General features: G+C 35.8%; 3 protein-coding genes across 4 annotated transcripts in view; 2 read left to right on the forward strand and 1 right to left on the reverse strand.

The window, feature by feature from the left end:
• Positions 1-1,163: 1,163 nt before the first annotated feature.
• LOC136409937 (mitochondrial ribosome and complex I assembly factor AltMIEF1) lies at positions 1,164-2,161 on the forward strand. Its single transcript, XM_066391797.1, has 3 exons — positions 1,164-1,279; positions 1,573-1,785; positions 1,987-2,161. The coding sequence occupies exons 2-3, from the start codon at positions 1,618-1,620 to the stop codon at positions 2,023-2,025; spliced, it is 207 nt and encodes a 68-aa protein (XP_066247894.1). The 5' UTR covers positions 1,164-1,279; positions 1,573-1,617; the 3' UTR covers positions 2,026-2,161.
• A 902-nt stretch (positions 2,162-3,063) lies between these two features.
• Mob4 (MOB kinase activator 4) lies at positions 3,064-5,567 on the reverse strand. Its single transcript, XM_066391796.1, has 4 exons — positions 5,427-5,567; positions 5,075-5,238; positions 4,075-4,284; positions 3,064-4,020 (listed from the first exon to the last, which is right to left on the reverse strand). The coding sequence occupies exons 1-4, from the start codon at positions 5,493-5,495 to the stop codon at positions 3,786-3,788; spliced, it is 678 nt and encodes a 225-aa protein (XP_066247893.1). The 5' UTR covers positions 5,496-5,567; the 3' UTR covers positions 3,064-3,785.
• A 3,845-nt stretch (positions 5,568-9,412) lies between these two features.
• The window catches only part of LOC136409775 (protein Skeletor, isoforms B/C), a 29,870-nt gene continuing 15,504 nt past the window's right edge, over positions 9,413-23,778 (forward strand). Inside the window, exon 1 of one of the 2 annotated variants that reach the window (XM_066391548.1) lies at positions 9,413-9,773. In XM_066391548.1, the coding sequence (XP_066247645.1) occupies positions 9,731-9,773 (43 nt within the window). In that variant the 5' untranslated portion in view covers positions 9,413-9,730. The remainder of the gene's footprint in view (positions 9,774-23,778) is intronic. The other variant, XM_066391547.1, reaches the window with a different exon arrangement.

A 23,778-nucleotide genomic window follows, 5' to 3' on the forward strand; every position in this document is an offset into this window, starting at 1 on the left:
AATTGTTCGGATTCGGGTGCTTCGCACACCAGAATTGTACTGCTGTTGCGGATTGTACAGTTTTCAGTACAGTTCTTGGTGGTCGCGTTCAACAGAACCGGCCTTTCTGCAACTAGTGGAGTTTACGATTTCTGCTAATTGAGACTACCGTCGAAGTAACACGCTAAACGCCTTTATCAGAGCCGAGCTGACGTAATTTTTGTTGCAAATTTGGGAAGTAGCTCTCGCTGAATGGTATCGTTGTTCGGAGTTTTTGGACGAAGGAATTTTAATGAATTCACAATGGCACCTGACGAGCTGCGCGGGCCCTTGTAGCGACGTTTTCGTATCCGCAACTTTTACCGCGTGTCGCGTTGCGCCGGGGATATTCTGTTTCGCTCTTGAGAGTTTCCCCTGTTCCAGAGGTCGCGTCGTTAATTTAATTGCAAGTTCGCAGAGATATTTTCAGATTATGTCTAACACGTAAAAAGAGTTATTTGATCATTCTTCTCGATTGCCTGGTCAACAAAATTGATGATCACTACACAGCTAGACATCTTTGTCTATCAGTTAAGATCGGATAGGTTGCCCTGGGCAGGATCTCATACATGACGAATCAAAAGTTGATTGAAGCGTTTATCGGCGATTATCGGCAAGCTTTTCATGCATAGATAACTGCTTAATGATTGTTTATTAATTAGAAAGCAACATTCTACTTACAGCATGTTTAAAAAACTAAATTTAGGTAGAACTTATAAGACTCCCAAATTGTACAACATGAATAATGACAATAGGCGAGTGCAGTACGGCACTACTAGAATGTAGGATGTAAATAATGTAAACAATAGTATATTATTGCTTTCACAAAAAATCTGTACATTAAAAAAAAATAGGATGCTAGGTAAGCAAAAAAAGGAAATTAAAAAGTATCAATGCGAAAAAATGAAATAGCACTAAATAACCATGCAAAATGCCGCAACAGGTCTACAAGATTATAGGTATTGCAAACTGTATCGTATTAAATTTTAAATAGCAAAATTAACTCTCTGATCTTGATGTTCGTTTAAATGAAAATAATTCTTTTTTTAATCAAAGAGAGAAAAGTTAAAAAGGTCAGAGTAAGATCATTCTTAGAATGTGAACATAGCTCTAGTGCTGTCAATTGTCAATATTATTTCCGAGCTGACTTAACCTTAAAAATGTTGGTTAAAAAATAATAAAAAAACAACTTGCATTTTATGACTTTTTGAAATATTTTAAAGAGGAATTTTACTAAAAAGTGATACATTAAGACGTATTTGTAAGTAATATAATGAAAGATCTTTAAAATGATAGTTTCTTTCAAAGCCAGACAAGCAAATGATCAAAATTAGACCGATATTTGTATATACATATATGTAATATGTATGTATATACAAATGTTTAGTTATATGGTACATACAAGGGTAAATAATGTTTCTCTTTAAGGCTCCTGAGATAAACTTACTTTTTCGAACGTTTCGAAACATTACGAGTGTTCTACGTTTTTGCTTCACTATAACTTTGTACAATAAAAAAATTTACTCACCCCCACATTGTTTTTTTAAATTTTAGAACCTATTTTATGTGCTCCTTAGTCACCAAACTCCAGCTCTACTAATGTCTCTGCCAAATAAACGAGAAATTTTGAAATTATACAAAAATCTTCTGAGATATAGTGAACAACTGCAATTTACAGACCAAAGCTATTTTACACGAAGAATTAAAAAGGAATTTAAAGACAATAAGAATATTACTGATGAAAGTGATATAAGCTTTAAGTTTGAGGTAACTAGTAAAATAGTGATTCTGACAAAGGTATCACATAATATGGATCAATATTTTATCTACAATAAACATTGTGTAAAAATAATGCAACACACTCAATGAAATGCAATGATATGGATTGCATGGTTTTTAAAACATATTAATCCATAGCTATATAAAAGCTGAAATTGGGTCATTCTAAGGAAATTTATTTTCTTACAGAAAGGTATTATATTGTTATTGAGAAGAACAGTAGTATGATTTTAAACAAGTTTAAAATAGTTTTGGCAACACCTAGATTTAGGACATATTCAACTATTAAGAAGCAAATAGATTTTTCCCTACTTCCATTATTAAATGAACATGACTTGGAAGAGCAGCAAGTAAAAGGATCAGGTCCTGGAGGACAAAAGGTTAATAAGACGTCAAGCTGTATTGTTCTTAAGCATATCCCTACAGGCAAGTATAAACTTTTATTATTCTGTAGAAAATAACTCTTTTTTTTTTCTTCAGGCCTTGTGGTGAAATGTCAAGAAACTAGATCCCTAGAGCAAAATAAGAAGAGAGCCAGAGAATTATTACTAAAAAAATTAGACAATCAGGTTAATGGAGAAAATAGTATTGAAGCTCAAACCAAAAGATTACAAGATAAAAAAAGATATTCAAATGAACAGAAAAAGGAGAAGATACGGCAATTAAAAGAAAAATGGAAAGAAAGTGTTAATATAGAGGAATAGAAATTTTGATTTCATTTCATTACCTTTGATTTTATGTCAATATGTGGCATGCTAAAGAACAGAACTTAAAGCAAAAGATATCACTAGATCAAATATCTTTAATCAATATAACAGGATTTTTTTAAATTAAAAATTAATGTCACAACAAAGATCAATACTTAAACTGTGACGCAGGGCAGTGCTGTAATAATAACATAAGTAACTGTTAATGTTTTCTTTCTCCATATTCAGGGGATGATAGATAAATAAAGAGGTTCAAAATTTGAATGCAAATTGGAGTGATTTAGTTGCAAGAGGCAAAACTAAAACTACATTTCGTTGCGAAGGGGACGAGCGCACGTAAGTTCGCGTTAGAGGCTTCACGATCCCATCTTCAAATACTATCTGTTTGACAAATGCACCTTAACTGTAGTTCTTAAAGTTTCCAAAGATAATAATAATTTACTTTTCCATCAACAACTTTAAAAAAATATTTTAAACATATAAAATTGATTAAACACAGCTTCAATTGAAAATTTATTTTATACTGTTGATTCTGGCAATTATTACTTACATAATTTAATACAAATAAAAAGTTCTAATCAAACAAACACATACAAAAATGTAATAGAACAAATTGAAAATATTAAAAGAATATTTTCTACGATTGAAATAATGTTATGAATGAATCTGCACATCAATAATAAAAAATAATGTTTTTCTCAGTTGGATATCTAAATCTAAACTTAATATCGGCATTAATACTACATGATGTTCTGCTGAGGTTTATATCCAAGGATGATTTTCTTCTGCATTTTGTTGGAATTAACATCAATAATTTAGCGTTCGGCAGTAATAATAATGAAGACTCTTCTAATCTAAGTTCTTCCTTTATTTTGATCAATATGCACTGGTTAATTTTTACTCACCCCACGAGTTTTGTGAACGTTAATATTTATATCTTATTGAAAGATGATAAATTTGTAGTTTTTTTGTACTTGAAAAAAAGTACGTAGATAATTCAAAGCATATAGGCATTTTAGACAAAATTTTTATTAAATAATAACGAGATTCGCTTTCCAAAACCACATTTGACAATTACAGTATCTATAAGCAAAACACATATATACGTGCCCAGGAATTATTTCTTTACATAACTAACAGCTCCAAGTTTAGTAGGTACATAATTTAGTTTATTGTAAATATTCAGATTTTTCCCGTCACTGAATAACTGTTAGTTATTATTCTATACGTCTATGTTTGCTTATTTGTCTCGTGATATTTTTACAAATATGTCTCTATGCATTATGCCTCCGATTCCCCTGGAGTATTCTCCTCCTCAAGGATAGGGACAATGAGATTGTCCTTGGACATCAAGTTGTATTTGGTAACAAACAGGGTAAACCTCTTACACAGACAAGTCTCGTTTTCAAATTCGTCGAATATTTGTCTGTGATGGAAATACGCATGCGAAAAAATCCGATACACTCGCCGGCATACTGAACCCAGCTTCGCCACCGAAGACTCCTTAATGCTAACCCTAAAACCAAATTTCCCAACACTGGATGTTTTCTTGGTTGTAAACTCCATTCACCTGCTAGGAAAATATTTATTGCTATTTAACAAACAAGCAGCTCCATCTAGAGTGTGTCTTGTATAGTCTATCGCGGGACACTCTTTGGGGGTTTTGTGTGCGGCGCATAGAAAAATCCATTGTTCTGTTGCAGTCATTTGGGTGCAAGTTTCTGGATGACATTCACCTTGCAATCTGACTGCTAGGCCATTGAGCTCCATACAAAACTGTCTGAAATTACTTTATATCTTAAACAGTGTTAGTCAAACTTTACCATGAGTAATGTTATAATATAGATGACTGATTACTTACATGCCATTAATATTTCTAAATGAATATTTGGAGTTATGAGTCTCAAGTCTTGTAGCATTTGTATATCTCTTGAATCAGTGGCTTTTTTATGTTTACGTTGTCATTAATATTTTCACATTTTGATTAAAACTTTAATAAAAAGTTAAGTATTTTTGTTGATCCCATGCTGATGGAAATACCTTGTAGTTTATGTATAGAGTACATTAATAACGAACTTCTGAATAGCCCTATTTTTTTGGATTTAATTAATCTTGCAACTCCAACAGTTTTTAAAATAATAATAAGCAAAATATTCTTGATAAAATGGTGAGTACTTCTAAATGTTAATAAATTTTTTAACTTTCGGAGAAGTAAGGTCTCTAAATCAGTATTTTACACTTTTAAATTAAGATTAATTTTCTTAATGTCAATCTATCCATAAATTTATGACAGTTATTTCTGAATCAACCTGTATCAAACCTGTACTTAGATGGTTTCATTCCCTTTGTCTTATTGTGTCCACAGCCAAATCTTCTATACTGAACAAGGAATTAAAAGTATGAAGACTCTCTAGCAGCAGTTTAATTTCCAACAAACATTTTGAACTCAACTTTAAATCTCACTGACATCACTTTCTCTTCTCCTGAGAGTTTGTTAATTGTACCCAAATTATAAGACACTGCACAACGTATGAATGCTGCACTGAAGAATTTCAATCGTATTTACTTACCTCAAATGTTCATACTTCCAAACCCCTTCATCATGATTCTCAGGGATTCTGAGAATCAAGTCAATATTGGTGGGATCCTTGCGGATAAGTTGTTGAATATATTGTTGTACAGCCAAGGTACTATCCATTTCTTCGAACGGCTCATCTGGCCAGCGGCAAAAATCCTGCAATAAGAATTTACTAAATAGAAATTTAAGGATTTGAAAAGGGGACCACCCAGTGAAAGCGTTGAAAACAAATCGATTTTTGAGTGAGAGATTCAAAGCAGCAAAGTGATAATAAAGTGTAGGGAAACTAGTTTAAAAGAGAGCTGCCTGTTTTCCGTGTATGTTCATATAAATTCCTGCGGTACCTTTGCTTTGGTTCCTGGTCGATTTCTTCGCAAAATTGTAGCACCATCAGCCATCTTCATTTTTGACATGAATGAATAAACTTCAATGCAATGTTGTCAAACAATTTAGGAAGAAATGTTTGGTAGTGACAATATTAGTTTAAATATTGTTCCTCATGATTTTCTTTTAAACAATATAAAGTAGAAAAATCAGAATATTAGAATTAAAGTGAAAAATAGAGTCGTTACCTTGATAAACAAAGAAAAAATGTTAACGGTCTGAAGAAGTGGCAACGTCGTTCCAAATGTTTCGTTTTCAGGGCTGCCAAAAATTTACCATATAAACTGAATTGTACTATTTTAGTACAATTTTACTGTATCGACAAGTGTAGTCGTTAGTCGAGTTCAGAGTTTGCATGCTGGAGTGAGTGAGTTTCTCGACAAAATAAAAATATATGCATTTTTCTTTTGAGAAATTGCGTTTATTTTCAATTTACCTAGATAGTAGGATACCTAAGTAGATCCTAGGCAATAGAGTTTACCCTTATATAATTATCTTTTCTAAAACCTAAATATGTAAAATAAAAATTGAAACGTACTCAAAACATTTTCGATTTAAGTCGAATTGCAAGGTAACATGTAATAAAATATATTTCAAAGCGTGAGTTATTGGGATGTATATTGAATTACTGCAACCTAACATGACTTGTGTCAGGCCTGGTCGTCTGTTTTGGCGAATGCGCCAGAAACGGGTTATAATTCTTTCTTCTAAAAATCGATACTCAAGGAGTGTCAACGTTGAAAAATGGCAACTGCACCTATTCACAGTTTTTTTTTTAATCCACAGATTTCTGTTATTCCTATACTCGAATTTTGATAATCATCTTTTAGATTGCAACCGGACTGGGCGCATTCACCATTTCATCAATAAACAAATAGCTCATAGTGTAGTAGCCGATTTTCTATGATAATTTCACTCAGTATGTCTTTAGAGTTGGTCTGTCAAATCAGAAATTTGGTAGAAACCTCAAAATCGGAAAGACTTACTCAAAAAAATAAAATATCCTAAAAGGTTTTTGTCGCAATAGTTTTTTATATAATTTTTTTAACTTCCAATCGACACGCTAATTACACATACATATATCGTTTGTGATCTCCATCGTATTGAATAAAATGGCAGAATATGTTTCCGTTTCTTTACACCTTGTTTGTTACGTAAACCACATCTGGATAAATTCAGGCGGTACGCCATAAAAGGTTCTCAGTTTTGTATCCATAACTTTCACATTGCAGTCAATGGTTTTTTAACGACTTCTTTACTTACGTTCAATTTTCGTATAAATCAAATGGAACTTGAGTAAAATTGTAACAAAATAACTACTTTAGGGACGAATTAAATAACCCTGCGGTTGCAGAAAAAATCATTCTGTTGATTTTCGCAACAATTCTCAAATTCTGAAAATCTTAGGGAATAAAAGAATGAAATCAACGGATCCCTTAAGAATCTTTTTACTACAATTTCCTCGGCGATTCTAGAGGTGCGCGTTTATACCAATTTCCATACATTTACATAGATATTAGATCGGTAATAATGCGTTTTGACTATTTTTAAAAAATGCATTTAGGCAACACCATTACCGTGCTGTCCTCACTTCCTCGAAATTAAACGCAACAAAAAAGGGGTTTCACGTCTGGCCGGTCTTAATGTAAATCGGGGCTTTACACCCCATTTTATGCCTTTGTCATATCCCTGTTGCATTAGTCTATTAGAAAGGGGGGACAACCCTATCATTTAGTAATCTTTAGTAATCGGGTGTGCATTAAAACATTACGGTAATAGTCGTACAGTCACGAAAATTGATGCCATCCATTATCTTGCCGGAGATGTCGTCGTGATGTCTGTTCATGGAGTTAATATTTCCGTATATCCTGTTTACGAATTCAATGTGCCTTGTTAGCCTTGAAATCTTTCTTTTCCTTCTGCCCATCTCCTTTGCAAACATTAAGATTATATGCTAAAAATGTTAGAAATCAATTTTTAAAAGCATCGAATTCCCTTTGATAAGTCGAAACTCAAAACATATGCATACTAGATCATATTCCATACACTGTACTTGCGCAGTAAGTCGTGGAAATTTGCCACATTGTCTACTGTATAATAAGACAAGATACTGACATTAGAGTTAGGTTATGGTTGTGTACTTTTTGGTTATACTTTTTCGTTGCACGATTAATAAATTACTTTATAAACTATCAATTGAGGAAAATTATTCATTTTCTCCAATTTATTTGCGACTTTTCTATGCATTATTTTAGAATGAAAGAAAATTCAGAAAATCATACCCAATTGCTGTGCAATAAAAACGCCAAAAATAGGAATAAACATCTTGAAATTCAGATATTTTAGATATAAAAAACTGCATTCATAATATACATATATCGATTTGAAGAGTGTATTAAAACTTATTTAGTACTAATTGTATACGGTGATTTGCAGAGCAAAGGAATCAGTTGGCTGAAGATGTTGAGAGTGTTCTGTCTGTTATTGACACGTCCACTTATGAAGAGGAACAATTTAGACATTTAAAAATTTGCCGCATTTGTAAGAAACCTTTTAAAGCGGATAATAACAAAGATTAGGGCAAGAATCGTGTAATACAACTATCGGAAAAGTCCTCATGAAGGTTGGAATTTGAAATACCGGGATACATATACTATCCCCATAGCAATACACAATCTATGTGGCTATGACGCGCACTTTATGATTGTTGCCCTTTGTGCACTTCATGATGTGGCTACACGCGCAATTACTGATATAGCTTGCAAAATAAGAGAAAAATTATATTTGCTACCGATTAGTAATATATTTTAGACATGGATTAAAATATCCTCCGGGTGCCTCGTCTGATGCATCGGCAATAACGTCTGCAGATCGTTATTTCATACATGGATCTGAGATCATTGCAATAGATGTAAGGAACTTTTGGAGACCCCGAAGATTGAGTTGAGAGAAAAAAATACGGTATCTACTACGTTTCGAGATAGAAAGTAAATTCGACTAATTCTCAAAGTTTCAAAAAGCAATCGGGGTTATTCACATGCTGCAATAAAGTCAGATCATTAACATATACTCAATAACCCTTAGCTTTTTCGTATGTCTGCCTGGGTATAACGCAAAGCCACTCTTGGTGATGTGATTCAATAATTATAGAGATAAAAACTGACTTTGACTTTGATCAAAATGAACTTTTTATGGATAAATATAGAGGAAAATGGACGAAAGCGGCCTCGTTCTCTCATAGCCCTTCTAATTACATCCATTTGGTTTTTTAGGTAGTAGTGAGGAAGTGATAAGACCGTGATCGGTGAAGTATTACTGATGGCACATTACGACCTATGTATTACGATACCCCTTTCTTGGGACAACGTAGCCCCTCACACAACTCACAAAAGTCGCCGCTGATGTAACCGATTGTGATAAAGTCCTTCAAGGTTCCATCCGCAGGTTCCATCTCATGGAACCTGCGGGCACTTGTTCCAGACATCGATTTCAGCTTGTTGCAACAGATGCAAGAAACTTGGGAAGACCTCCAAGGTCGAGCTTTTTTGAACGGTAAATCCATAGCAAGATCCGCGAAATATCGACGAAATGACGGTATCTATTGCATTTCTCGATAGAAAACAAATCCGACTAATGCCCAATGTTTCAAAAACAATTGAGATTTAAGTAATGACTTAACTTTTTCTAAAAATCCTAATGGCCCCTTAAAGCGTCGTACTAATACCCAATTAATCACCAGTGCAGAGATACAAATTCGCCCTAGATCATACCGTGGCCGTCAAATCCAGCCCGAGAAATAATAACATCATTTAGACGTTCAGGCAAACTCAACACCCCGGCAGGGCACATTATAAAAACAGTGAGTAAATAAACTTAAAAACCCATTAATTTCACAAGATTTCATCCTGACCCGTCGCATCGCAGCTAAACGCTCCCGACACGCACCCGATTCCTGCAAGTGTTGCAGGATACGGGGGCGGGCGTTCCGGGACGCCGCCCAGGCATCTCCGCCCACTTCGGCCGGGAAATCGCAGAGCAGAAGAACTAGTCGATTCCGCGCCCTTGCCATGATAGTCGCCTGGCCTTTTCGACATCAGGGACTTTTGCTGCACATCCCCAATTACTGCCAATGCTGAAATGCAGGAAACCGCAGGTTTCGTAGTCTCGGTTGCAAGTTTACGGGTGTTCGTTCGCCGTTGATAGTCGCTAGGCGGATGTAGTATTTTTGGTGTTTTTTTATGCAGTACGGATTAGTCCAGCCATTATGATTAGGTACCTTGTGGAGGTAGTCATTTTAAGCCAAGTCGGTAAGTTTTGAGAAATTGTTGAGTGATGATCATAATTAGGAGAATGAGAAAAGTTGTTACTGAAACTAGTTTGTTGTGTTATGTATGCATAAACATTTATTCCTTTTCCGCATCACTCTTACGTTTTCATGTTATTGTTACGACCACACTCAAGTATCATCTCCCACGTCGGATGGACATCAAAATAGAACGCCTCAAAGCAAATGCGAGAACAGTCGATACTCGATTAATAATTCACTAAATTTCCCTTGAATAATTCAGTGAACTCTAGAAATTCTATACAACTTTCTATTTAGAATTAATTTATGTATGTGAACTCCCTCTTAACACTGGAAACCTCCGCAAACAACATTTTAACTGTTAAAATGTTGACTTAAAAGCTTAGCCAGCCCTTGAAAATTAAAGTTTTTGATTCGCTTGATATCGGTCGTCTTCCCACGTAGCCTGCAGTTATAAGCAAAGCCCCAAACTGGCGGGAAGTTGAAATTGCACTTGAAGATGAGGAAAAATTTTTCTGCACACGAGACGGACGAATTTCTGTGTCAGTTTTTATAAAATCTATGATAAGGACCCCAAACACCCTGGTGTTCCTATGTTTACCCGTCGAGTAGCTGCAAGTAGAAGACGCACAAGAAGATGGATAATCTTTCCTGCGGATTTCTATATAAATTCTCAGTTAAGACTCAAACGTGGATGGGTTAGAGACTCGCCCTTCCTTTGGCGTGGAAAGTCTATGTTTTCACCTAAAGCTGTGTTCCTATGTGGGAGTTTCTTTGACAATATCTTAATACTCACTCTTGCGTTGGTGAATTTTTTAAAATAATAATTTGCTCTTTTTTTGTTCACTGTTTTTGCTCTCACGTTGGTACAGATAAGTCTGTGTTCTCACGAAAGCCGGCTGACTAGCTGGACAAGGAAAATGCACTGGAAAATGACAGAACTCAGGACAGGATGTCTATAAATTTTAAGTTAATACTCAAACCTCAACTACCTCTAGATTAGGCCGTAACTTATTTTTCTGTTAATACGAATAGGCTGTCTTCCCATATGGGTTTGAGCGTGGGTGGTGTTCCCACGTGCCAATTTCTCGGACAATGACGCGCTACTCAATCTGTCATTGATAAATTTTGTTTAAAACTTAATTTTTGCTTTTTGTTAATTATACAGGATGTCTCTAAATGATGAGTATAAAAGTCTACCATTGATTTTTGTACAACGGTTTAACTTAACCTGCTGTTTTGTTGACGGTTTTCGAAATACACGACTTATCCCAGTTTATAGTGGATGTTAAACCAATTTGTGTGCCTATTTGCGACTATCATCAGCAGCGTCCTTCTGAGCAGAAAAATGGTAAACAGGCTAAACAAAAGGAATTTGATCTATTGCAAGTGGTGGCACGTACCTGGGTGAAATGTTGAAATGTGTTTGAAAATAATTTGGAAAAAAAAAGTAATCAAAGATCATTTTCCATAGTACTAGAATGTTTAATCCACTGTGGCCACATATATGATCTGATATGATCAAAGCTTTTATTGAAGCTGATTTTAGGTTCGCTATAAGAAATTTTGTAAGAGAAAACAAACCGGAACGACAATCCTGCAATGACAAAGGAAGCGAGATCAGATTGCACCAATCCAAACCTCGGGAAATGAGAGCAAGTTTTCTTTATACCGGTTATTCGTATTGAAAACAGAACGGTCATCAGGTGAACTTTCTATTCAACGGTTTTCCCACCTAAAAGTTGGAGACATATAAACATTTCTTTGATACCAATTCCCGTAGGATGACTGTTTCAAGACATACTACCGCGGTTCTCCAGAATGCCTCACCAGCTCACCCACTGATAGTCCAAACGAGTTTTGCAACAGCAAACATTTGGGAAAGAATAATAAGTATAATTACCAATATAAAAAATGAAACGGAACTGAAACTTGTAGTTGAAACTTGGTAGTTGAGGAGGCCGTGATGGTGACTATCACACAAAAGCTAAAGTGAAGAGCTGTCCTGTTGCCATTAAGCAATCGAGAGGTGTTGTTGAGGATCCTATAATGTGCAGAGGCCCTTTTTCTTAAGTTTTTAATGATGTTTATAAATGTTCTGATTTAATAATTTTGAATAAAGCTTTTGATTTAGAAAAATGTCATACGTGTATGCTTTTTGAGTAGAATATAACTTTCGGTTTACGTTATATTATGAAATGTTGGTGATTTTTTTGGTCAAAAACCAGAGGTCTGTCGGCCAATTATTTCAAATATTAGAAGATTTTTGTGAAGTTCCTCCAACTCGTGTCTTTAGATACAGTTTTACGATAAATTAATTTTGTCAGCCTTCTGCGAGTTAGCCGTGGAAACCAATATAGGAATCTATCAATAACAGTTCCGGTATACACACCCCACTTATGGTAATCACCCCATCGCCGGTAAGCAAAAACAACTTGTTAAATCTATAAAGAAAAACAGCTTCGGGGGATCGAGACAATAACGAAAAGCAATGATTGGATAGTTGAAAGGGATTCACGCGTCCCGAGGGGTGGATTACGCGAAATCCCGAATTCGAATCCCGGCGGACCCGAAACCGAAACTGGAATAATAACATCGAGGGGCGATCGATACATTTCTATCGCGAAAGCGTAACTTCCGCACTAGTGACACCGGGAAATGGACTCTTTAAGGTGCCGAAAGGCCGGAATAAAGCCTAAATAAAAATAATTAAAAAAACAGGCTGATGAAGCCTTACACTCCAAAATGTACGTGAATACCCTAAGTATCGGAAAGCCAAAGTAACTTTTCCATGATGATAATTTCCATAGTAATTGGCCCTTAAAGATATGGATATATCAAAATGCAAAGTTTCAATGGAAAGTGGTCTAATTGGTGGTCACTCCACAAAAAGCTCAAAATAATTCATAAACGTGCTTAATAGGCACGCCTCTGATTTTTAAACAACTTAAGCACCCATTCGTCAAACTTTACTAAGGCAAAATTACACTTGCGCCAAAAATCAGAGGCGTAATACACCTTGAATTAACGAATGTTTCATATTTCAAAAACTGCGGGAGCTGTGAAACCCGAAAAAAATGTCTACTTTTTATCCTATATGTTTTTCCATTTAGAGAAACCTAAATCAAAACATTTTCTAGTTTTTTTTCTATTTTATCCTTTCCCATTTTAAAGTTTTTCACTATCTAAAAGCAGCAAAGGATATTAGAAAATTTGGGAATGAGTCAGAAATGCTTCAGGACTAGGAAAAAATCTATTATTTTTCGATCAAATCGATTGATGTGGTGCCTATATTGACCATGGGTAAAGAATTAGAAACACGTTATTATGTATTTTAATTTTCAAAATTGCAAAAATATTATAGGTATCAAAATAACCTCAGTAATGATGTTATAATTCATTTATGCAAATTTACAGAGATAATCGACGTAAGGCCTTTTCGGTGCTCAGACTTGTTGCAAAAGGCTCGAAAAATATCAAAATTTTTGAAAGTCGATTTTTGCATTTAATCGATTGATATGGGTCATACATCGACTGTGAAATATTAGTTGCGTATGAGTATTAAAGTGAGCTGGTATCTCAGAAACTACATGAGATATTATAATCTCATCTAAGCGGGCTGCTGGTGGGCAACTTTTCACAACTTCTGGATACGGAAAAAATGGAATTCCAAATTGACGAAGGTGGATATCAGATGGGAGCCTGTAAAGCTTCTTCGAATTTACTATTAAAAATCGAGGATAAAAATCTAAACCTGCCTGAACGCCTTTTTTACCTTTCCAGACCATTTCCAGAATTGAGCCCCTGCACTGGTCCTTTCTCAACCATAAATTTGGCATTATTTGAGTATAAATTGGCTTCTGTTGTAATGTCCTCCCCTTACAGACGATATTATCTTTAATAAATGCTAATAGTAACGAATTTCGGTTGCCCCCTGAAACACTTTCCAGTCCTTCGAAGGGCGTCGATCCACAGCTCCATCGGCGTAACGGCAGGTCTGTTGAACAATAACAGCAAATGGCACGTCAGACTTAAGTGATGTATTGTTAGTAGACCTTTTTATGTAAAAAGGCAATTTCCTCTTTCCTGACGCCCTGCTGGATCTCCCTGCAGTGTTCGAGAACTTAACGTCTCGGTCCGGTAGCTCTTAGAAAAAAACGAGTGATCCTCTTAAGCCTACTATGTGACCGCTTTTTTTGATACTGGATTATAAAAGATTTAATCTTCTTGCAACCAACATAAATGGGACTGCAGTAATCTCTTATGCTCTTCACAGCGACCGCCAGCAACTCTTATTATGAAGTTTTCTAAGTAAAGAGTAAACATATAACCGCAGTTGTAGCAAACATCAGTCCTAAACTCGTACTTATAAAGCAAGTAAATAAAAGCCGGAAGTTCTCTCAAAGGGCTGTGTTTCAATGAAGAGCAATAAACTGTTGCAAAATATTGAGTTTGCTATGGGATTTTAGAAAGCCGCTTTTAACTATTTAAATGCTTATTATATGGGATGAAACAGCCAAATGGAATAAAATCAATAATTTCATATTTCCACATATGTGAAACAAATACCGAAACACGTCAATTTTTGATTCCGAAATTACATCCTATAGAGTAAAAATTTTATCTCTAAATTCAACCCCCTTTGCGTTACAATTACAACCCCTAAATTTTTAAATTGGAAGTATGGGTTTGTAATACTTCATTTAAAAGGCCCTTTCATTCTCTATTCGAAATTACTTTGATTTTAAACTTCATTTGAAAGAATAATAAAAAAAATCATGTAATTGACAAAATTATCTATAACAAACTAAAAACTTATTAGCTAATACCACTTCATTATGAATAACGTAATAAAATAACAAAACAAATTAATCTCAATGTACCCTGATTTAACTTTTCTAAATCGGTGGATAAAGAAGCGAGGATTGCTAGAATGGCCAGCACAATTACCCGATTTTACTCCATCAGAGTTCTTCTTATGAGAATATGTGAAGAGTATGGTATACAAAACTAAACCATGCAACTTAGCTGACTTAAAAAGAAGAATAACGCTTGCGATTAGATTGGTTCCGACTCAGATGTTGATTAATGTTAGAAGACATTTTTATTTACGGTTATGATACCGGCAATGTTCAAAATGTATCGAGGCATACATTTTGAATATTCCATAAAAGATTCAGATTGATTTGTTTTAGTATTTTATTACATCATCAATAACGAAATGGTGTTAGTTATTGAGTTTTAAATTTATTGTAGAGAATATCGTCAATTGCGTGAATTTATTTATTTTTATTATTCTTTGCAATAAAGTTTAAAACTATAGCTGTTTTGAATAGAGAATGAAAAGGCCTTTCAATTGAGATATCACAAACTCATGCTTTCAATTTAAAAATTTGGAGGTTGCAATTGCCACGCAAAGGGGGTTAAATTTAGGAATAAAATTTTGACGTTACAGAATGTAATTTCAGAATCTAAAATTGACGTGTTTCGAAATTTTTTTCACATATGTCAAAATATGCAAATATTGAATTTATTCCATTTTCATAGTTCCACCCTATACAAAGAATTGTTCGCAACTACAGAATCAGTGGTATATCTGGGGCTCAGGGAGCTTCGGTGCAAAGTAAATTCCTGTGCATCGACAACATCTAAAAACGAGTTAACCGGCAGAGAAGATTAATTAGACGATCACCAAAGTTATGAGAAAATCTCTACAGAAGTTAAGTTTGCGGAAAAAAAAGAGTAAAAAGTGGTTTTCTTTTTTCTTCTTTTTTCTTTCATAGCGCTAAAATTTTGATGACAAACGAAATTTTTCTCCCTTTTTGGATGTTTAAGATATAAAGATTTTAATACATCGCATCACTAGAGAGGCATCGCTGTTTTTTGCTATCACGGCACTGCAACTTTGGCTCAGTTAGTCTTGAAGTGAATTCGTCTTCCGCTGGCTACAGAAGAGGTTTTTTTCCCACATGGACGGTGAAAAATTTAAATTAAAAAATAACGTAAGTGCTTCACCCTCATCGAATTCGCTTCCATCAAGCTTCACCTTCTCCCGTCTTGTCTTAGCAATGCTCGAAATTTTCGTCTGCAACAATCACCATTGATCGATATACGCACTACAAGAGAAAATCACGAACAAATAAAACCCCATAACTCATCATATCGACGAAATTATCTCGCTTCGAGACGAGATGCTGACGTTATTAGGGTGATCTCAGGGTTGTCACGGTTCCTCGAGTGGGAAGGGTGGAAGCGTATCTTATGAATCATGATGCGCTACCGACAAAGCAGCCCCTAATAGACAGGACGGAGGGACAGTCAGTCAAATAAAGACTGGCGTAAACGGGCTCTTAACGTTTTTCCCTACTTAATCGGGGATGATTGGGACTTTTACATAGCAATTTACGGGGTTTTCGAGTGTGGCGAATGAGAAAACGTAGTAATACAGGGTGTCCCATTATCAATTTACCTCACATCTAATTTTAGAAAAAAAGTTGGAACGATGATTCGCCTCTCATTAGGAGTAGAACTTAAAAATCCCCCTCCCCCCTGTTTCTTCTTCCTTTTTCAAATGGGAATTCCTAATTTTCTCGACGGCATTGTGTTCAGAATTCAAAAATCTACATCTTTTATTAACATGTGTTGAGGTATTTAGAGTCTCCGTAGAGAACAAGAAATATACACTTCTTCAGAGTAGTGAGAATTTTATTGAGTAGGTCCTTATGGTACGAGTGGAAAAAAATGAACTGCTTTACAAAGCTAAAAAAACCAGGCCAATGCAATTGACCTGCCAACTAAGGTTCTTAAAATTAGACCAAACACATGTGCTAGCAAAAAGAAAGAACTTTCACCAAAGACTACCCCAGTCTGACATCATAAAGAAAGGATTGCCAGATGAGTTCGCATATGGCCCTTCTTAGAAAGAACCCAGAAAATCTCTAAATTCTTGCAACATGAACAAAAGGCAAGCAGAAACAAAACATTCAAAGTATAAGCAGTGTCGCATTATAATTTCAACAACATGACTCTGCCTTTAAACCCCGCCGTTTCTAGGTTTCCGAAAATTGTCCCCTTTTGTGAGGCAAATCTAAATGTTGATGATGACTTCATCATCAATATTTAGATTTAGATAGATAGAACTTCAAGTTATTAACGTCTGAAATCATGTAAATTCAGAGGCGTATTTCGAGAGTTGTGAAAGACTTTTTGTCAAATTAAAATACATCAAAACCTAGCTTATTAGGTTTTCTCTTAGCCCCAAACGGCCTATTCCGAAATTCGCAGCGGCTAGGGAACAAAACTGATTTCCGTGGGGCCTTGCTGCTGTCAAAATTTTGAAATTTTCCGGCATAAATTGAAAACGGTAAATTTTAACCTACATAAACTGACATTAAAATTTAACGTGAAATACAAAAATGCCAAAAAAATTGGGGGGGTTCCATTTAAAATAAGAAAGTTTAGTCATGCGGCGAGACGGATCATGCGAGGGGCAACAAGGCCATTTTTAATTTCTAGTTCTAAAATGAAGGAGGTTTTCGTTTGAACCTTTTTTTTCTAATGCCAAAAATGAAGAAATTAGATGGGGGGGAGGAGGTCAATTGTTAATGGGACGTCCTGTATAGGCAGGCAATCGAGATTGTCATTCATCCTCTATAATAATAACGATACAGGGTGTATCATGCAAAGATGTTTTATTGTTTTTCTATTTAAACCAAATGGCTAAGCGCAAGCTGCAAAAAAGAGGTGGTGCCAATACCATCTGGCATAGAGTCAAGCTGCGACACTGAGCGTGCTGTATTTCATTCATATATTTTCATTCATATATTATAATGAGCATTTTCCAACACAGTTAGAATCGCAATTCCTCAAACGTAAACAAAATTTGCACAATGGACAAATAGTTATTAAGGCCTTGCAGAGCTTCTTAATATATGTTTGAATATCTAGTCTTAGTTACCATATGAAAACTACAAAAATCAAATTTTAAGCAGTAAGAACGGGATCATATTTCATTTTTGAGTCAATATTAGACTTCTCTGAGCTAGTCTGACAATTCTTTTGTTGCCTAAAAATGGCCTTAAAATGAATGCCAATGTCTGTCCTGGGGGCGATAATTTAAAGTTCTATGGCCTACCGGATGGCAAATAAAAAGTGAATGGCTTATACGTTCGCCTGCACTTTTTACAAGGTGATAATTAAGTAAATAGATAACTTTTAAATGTTGAATTTTTGAAGAACTTTAAGATAAAAAGTTTATAATAACATGGTTCCGCAAAGGCTAAGTTCTCAATAACGCTGCATTCTCATGAAATTTTGTATACCCGGAAAATTGATGATGAGAAACTCAAATATTTATTCCCGTCCTTTGTGCCGGTAAAAGGCACCTCTTAGTGTGATGTACCTGAATTCAATTAGTTATAACTTTTTTGTAGTTCACCGTGTGTCATTTTAAATACAATAACACTCGCGTCATTGTCGGCCTCGCCTGCGACCCGTGCGCAATACTTCACGCCCGTGCGTTAAGAGGCACTTGCTTTGTTTTTTCTGTAAATGATTATTTTACCTTAGTTAATGGCTACGGTTTGGCATTGATGAAGCGCACAGAAATTCTTGACACTGACGTATGTCACCTTTTTGTGTGCGGCAATTTTTTACCGCACACTTGCTATTTTCAGCTTGCAAATACGTGCGGTAAAGCCACCTTACCGCATGCTGGTATTATAAATAAATTTTATTATCATCATCGGTCTTCTTTCTTCGCTTTCCACTCTTTTGCGTAATGTGGCAGCCATCTTTTTCCAATAAAAACTGTGAAGCTGTTGTTCGATTCGCAGGACCCACGAGACATCAATCATCGTCAAAACATCAGGAACGGATTTTTATGACCTAATGGTATCACAGTTACGGTAATGAAGTAATTCATGCGAGAAGGCGATAAGCCGTCTCGGCTGCGATCGATAAACGTCTGCTTGCAGCCACCACATCCAACCTCGTTAATCTGGAAACGTGTGCTATTTTCGGTTTCCGACATTTCTACACTTTCTCGGAAAGCTTTAGCCGGTTTGTCCCGATTACCGGCCCTGGGGAACATTATTGTTACCGGGCTTTGTTCTAAAACTATTTCCTACCTTATTGTTGGCACCAGTCCCGCGTAGTTATTTTAATGCTGCTATTCTTCACGGAAAATGAGGTATTTGTGACGAGTAATTTAGAAATGTATTCCGAAAATTAAAACCCGAAGGTTTTTCCCGGTAAAACGGTAACCACGCCACTGTTCATGCAGATTCCGCTTTATTAAACCATACAGAGGATCCGGACCCTTGTTGTTTGTTGTGTCCCAAATCGGAATGCTCTGAGGCAATATTTCAAAGCATCCAGACGGGTGCCGAAAGAAAAGCGGCTTTTCTAAATTCCAAATACATTCCTCAAGCTCACGTAATACACTTCAACTTTCGTCGATCATCGATATCTATTGAGATATCAAGGGACTGAGCCCTATGTAAAATCGTGGGATTTTGCTTTTGTGCCGGCAAAATGGAACGGAGGAAGTTCTTTGCTGAAATTGTGTTTATTGTCAGCTAGGTGGATACCATGCAAACAAGTTTTTTCTAGCTTTGCCGTTTATAAATTGTTTAATAACCATACACTTTCAAATGGGGCACTCCTGCGAAGGGTGCAGGTCGCATTATCAGTCGATCAAAGCAAATTCTTCGGCGCTGATCCGTTGCTCAGATAGACACCTGTTTGGGTCATCTTTTTCCTTTTTTTTTGTGTATCTTCGCTATCGTAAATTCATTATTGAAAAAAATGTTACCCAATCTGAACCAATTAATGAAGGAGCGGATGACCTTTCCAAACATTCAGGGATCCCGAGAAGGGGCTTGTAGATCCTGGCGCAGGTCAGGCCCCCTTCACTGATTTTATATGTTTTTTTTACAATGTTTTTGCTAATTGAAGTAAAATAAAATAATACAGTGCACTAGCGCTTACAGATACAGATCACAATATTCCAGAAGACATAGAAGTAAGTACCTAAAGCTTGTGGTTCTCATAACAAGTGCTTGGACTTCGGATGTGTTTTGTTCCGAAAATTGAGATCTTGCCTTGCTTTCCGCTAAAATTTTAAATAACTTTTACAACGTTGAGTATACTGAGAAGATATTAAAAAATGTTGAATTCGCCTCTACCGAGCAATAGCTAACTTCGGGCTATTGCATAGGTATCTCTAAGTATTTTCCAGAAATTTGAAGATTTAGAACGGAATATTCTCGAAGATTTTTACGTGGAACTATCAGGTTGTTCGGAAAGTAATTTCGTTTTTTTATGTGAAAATGAATGACAGTTTTCGTATAATAAACAAATGCTTTATTAAATTATATATTGGCCGTTCTGGTCCAACACCTTTTGCCATCTTTCTGGTAGTAGCATAATTCCACGCTCATAAAATTTTTTGTCTTTGCTGGCAAAAAACTGATCGAGGTGGTTTTTGACCTCATCATTTGAGATGAAAGTTTTACCGTCTAAAAAATTTTGGAGTGACCGGAACAAATAATAATCCGATGGTGCCAGGTCTGGAGAATATGGTGGGTGTGGCATTGTGTCCCATTCAAGCTGTAAAAGCTTTTGGCGAGTGACCAAACTTGTGTGAGGTCTCGCGTTGTCTTGGTGAAACACTACACCTTTTCTGTTGATTAGTTCGGGTCTTTTCTGTTGAAGTGCATCCTTCAGTTTGTCCAGCTGCTGGCAGTAGACTTCCGAATTAATCGTTGTGTTATCCGGTAAAAGCTCAAAAAAAACGATTCCTTTAAAATCCCACCAAACAGACAGCATCACCTTTTTTTGGTGAATATCGGCTTTGGAAATGGTTTGAGTCGATTCATCTTTTTTGCTCCATGACCTCTTGCGTTTGACGTTGTTGTATACAACCCATTTTTCGTCCCCAGTAATGATGCGCTTCAAAAACGGATCATTTTTGTCACGTTTGAGAAGCGAATCGCAGACGTCAATGCGGCGACACAGATTTCTCTCTGTGAGAACATGGGGAACCCATATATCGAGCTTCGAGGATAATCCCAGGCCTTTCAAGTGGTCATAAACTGTTGAATTCGATAAATTTAACTTCAATCCGATCTCACGTGTTGTTATTCGACGGTTCGCATCAACTAATGCCTTTATGGCGTCTTTATCAGCTTCAACCGGCCTTCCCGAACGTGGTGCATCTTCGACATCAAAATTGCCAGATCGAAATTTAGAGAACCAGTTCTGACACTGGCGTACTGTCAACACACCTTCTCCATACACATCGGTCAATTTCTTTCTGGCTTGAACAGCATTTTTACCCTTTCTGTAGTAAAACAGTAGGATATGTCGAAAATGCTGCTTATCGCTCTCCATATTTAAAAGGGCACCAACCAAAAACTACTGCGTAGAATTAATTGAAATGTTTCACACACAAGCCTTGTTATATGAGCTCTCAAAGCATATAAAAATTATATGGCTTAAGTGTGAGGTTAAGTGCAAAAAAATACCATTAAATCCTCTGTCGGGAAAAAACGAAATTACTTTCCGAACAACCTAATACATACAGTTTTGATATAGAGCGTCTCGGCAATTACCAGGGTCACTTTGACCTACGGTCACGCTTTACTAGAAGTTATATCTATTTTACATGCAGTTTCCGCAGGACATTAAAGAATCGACGCTAAAAGAAATCATGCATCAATAAATGGATTATGAGCTTAAGATTTGTCATTATAAAGATATATTATTATCAACGGTGGCAGAACCGGCGACAACAAGAAGTCATAAAATCTCCCCTTGTCTAAAGCCCTCCCCCGGGTTTCGGGGGAAACGCCGAGGGCGCCGTCTAACTCAATATATTCGATGAACTTTTATTAGGTTGTACCCTGGTGTCGGCCATAATCATCATTGAAACCGGTAAATTGATTCGGTTAAGGTCGATTGTGGGGAACGCGAAAATCTGATTTTATTATCGAATATCTAAAATGAAGATTTTGCCTATGATAGTAAAGATAATAGTGTTATACCTAAGTAAGTGATAGACATAAGCTTTAATATCTCAAAAATTGTTTGAAATAAATTTTAGACGCGTAATTATTTCTAAATGAAGCTTATGATTGCTGCAATTAGGAAATCGAGTGATATACAGGGCTGATTTTTGAGAGCTGACATAATACGTAGATAGAAAATTACAAGTATAATGTATTATTGAAGTTTTTATTGGTATTTTGTGGAAAAAAACCTGACATTGTAAAAAAAAACTAAAATCAACATTAAGCAACTTGATCGTGTAAAGACGCGCTCATGTATCTATTACTTACGCAGTATAAAGTAGTTTATAATTTTTTTCCATTTACTCAAAAAGTATTAATTTTTGATACTTACGATGTACATCGTGCTTGTTCATTTTCTTTTTATCAGTTCAATGGTGCAAAAATAATGATAGGGCGCCATCTGAACAAAATTACTTTTTTTAATTTAAAAATTCTAAACTTCAACAATTTTTTCCAAAAACGTTTTCAATTGTGTTTCTTAAATTTTTTTTAAAGCTAGAAACCATTTTAACATTAACTTGTTATGCATCATCAAATTTATAAAAATAGTTTCTATCAAAAAATGTAAAAAAAAAATAATTCTGAAGTTGATACCTGAAGAAGAAGAAGCTGAGTTAAAAAAGAATCAACTTTGACGTTATTTAGTAGCCTGAACAATATCGTTTTATTTGGTTTTTAGTTTATCAAAATCCATTCATGAATAATTGAATTACAGCTTCGCCCGCTTTTTATGAGGCAGCCTGTACAAGCCTAAGGTTTTCCAAAACATTCTTATTTGAGTCGTATCTCGTAGATCAGAGGAACGATGGGAAAGATCATTTTTGACAAAAGCTCTATTCTGACAATTATATTTCTCACTCAGCAAGGACGAATGACTATCAACGCGAAAACAATAAAGCAATAAAATGGAATCCTCCGCCTGTTGCTCTAGATAGCATGTGATAAATGAAACTAACTCTCCCGGTTATAGGGATAAAATAGGGGATTAAATATAATTTGTGAGGGTCTAGTGTATCGGGGAAACAGGATCAAAGCTCTGACTTCTGTGACTTTTTCTTCGATAAATCTTTCTGTTTTCATGTTTTTCGCCTAATAAATTCAACTCGACTTAACCGCGAAGGAGAAATTCAAGCTTGCCCCTGCTCGCAAAGCAATAATATACCCAACAGAATCCACTTCTTTTATAAGGCTATAATGAAACAAAGTATTAAGGCCCGAGGACTTTTGTGCTTTCAAAGCACAATGAAATATGAGGACGCATCGATCCGGGTGACGTCGCATTCATTTGTCTTCTGCCTCATTGCAGGACGACTTTGTCGAGCCCTCGCCAGTGCAACCCGAAACGATATCATTTCCTCGTTATTGATTCTTTCGAAAAGTCATATAATAATGGACAAACGGGGACAGTGATTCGATTACCCCGGGGACATGTCCGAGGTCTTTCAACTTTCTCGCTCAAAAGCGTCTTATTCATCTGATGACTTCGGTCTCTGTGTACGCCAAAGAGTATCGATATTACACTTTTGATGTTTGTCAGTTGTCATAAAGTCTACCAGGTATGTAGGTAAATTATAAGAAATTTTCTCTAAGTTAATTTTCTGTTCGGGCACTGCAAAATTTTCTTTTCAAACCGAACGTCATTTTACATTATTTTTACTCTATGAGGCAGAGTCAAATGAAAACCGTAAAAGCGCCAAAAAAAAATCACGCGCTGCATTGATAGAAATATTATTTTTGATTCGTAGAAGACCTAGACGTAGACGTAGACGTAGAATCGTGACGCAGAAACAAATGAAGTTGATCACAAAGTGACAGTTCCAGAATGGCAACTTCACTAGAGCATTGCACTAGGAATGAACAGCGTTCTGTTTTTCGCTTTTGGCGAAGTGAAAGGTGAAACTCATTTATCTTCACTGTAGAATGAAGTTCCAG

Source organism: Euwallacea similis, chromosome 7 (assembly GCF_039881205.1).
Source record: "Euwallacea similis isolate ESF13 chromosome 7, ESF131.1, whole genome shotgun sequence".
Classification (NCBI taxonomy): domain Eukaryota; kingdom Metazoa; phylum Arthropoda; class Insecta; order Coleoptera; family Curculionidae; genus Euwallacea; species Euwallacea similis.

Excerpts from the sequence above, each read along its gene's own strand:
- LOC136409937 (XM_066391797.1), top strand. The coding sequence starts at position 1,618 with ATGTCTCTGCCAAATAAACGAGAAATTTTGAAATTATACAAAAATCTT. Across the intron at positions 1,786-1,986 it reads ATATAAGCTTTAAGTTTGAG|AAAGGTATTATATTGTTATT; the intron begins GTAACTAGTAAA and ends ATTTTCTTACAG.
- Mob4 (XM_066391796.1), bottom strand. The coding sequence starts at position 5,495 with ATGTCAAAAATGAAGATGGCTGATGGTGCTACAATTTTGCGAAGAAAT. Across the intron at positions 5,239-5,426 it reads GACCAGGAACCAAAGCAAAG|GATTTTTGCCGCTGGCCAGA; the intron begins GTACCGCAGGAA and ends TTCTTATTGCAG. Across the intron at positions 4,021-4,074 it reads AATAAATATTTTCCTAGCAG|GGTTAGCATTAAGGAGTCTT; the intron begins GTGAATGGAGTT and ends ATTTGGTTTTAG.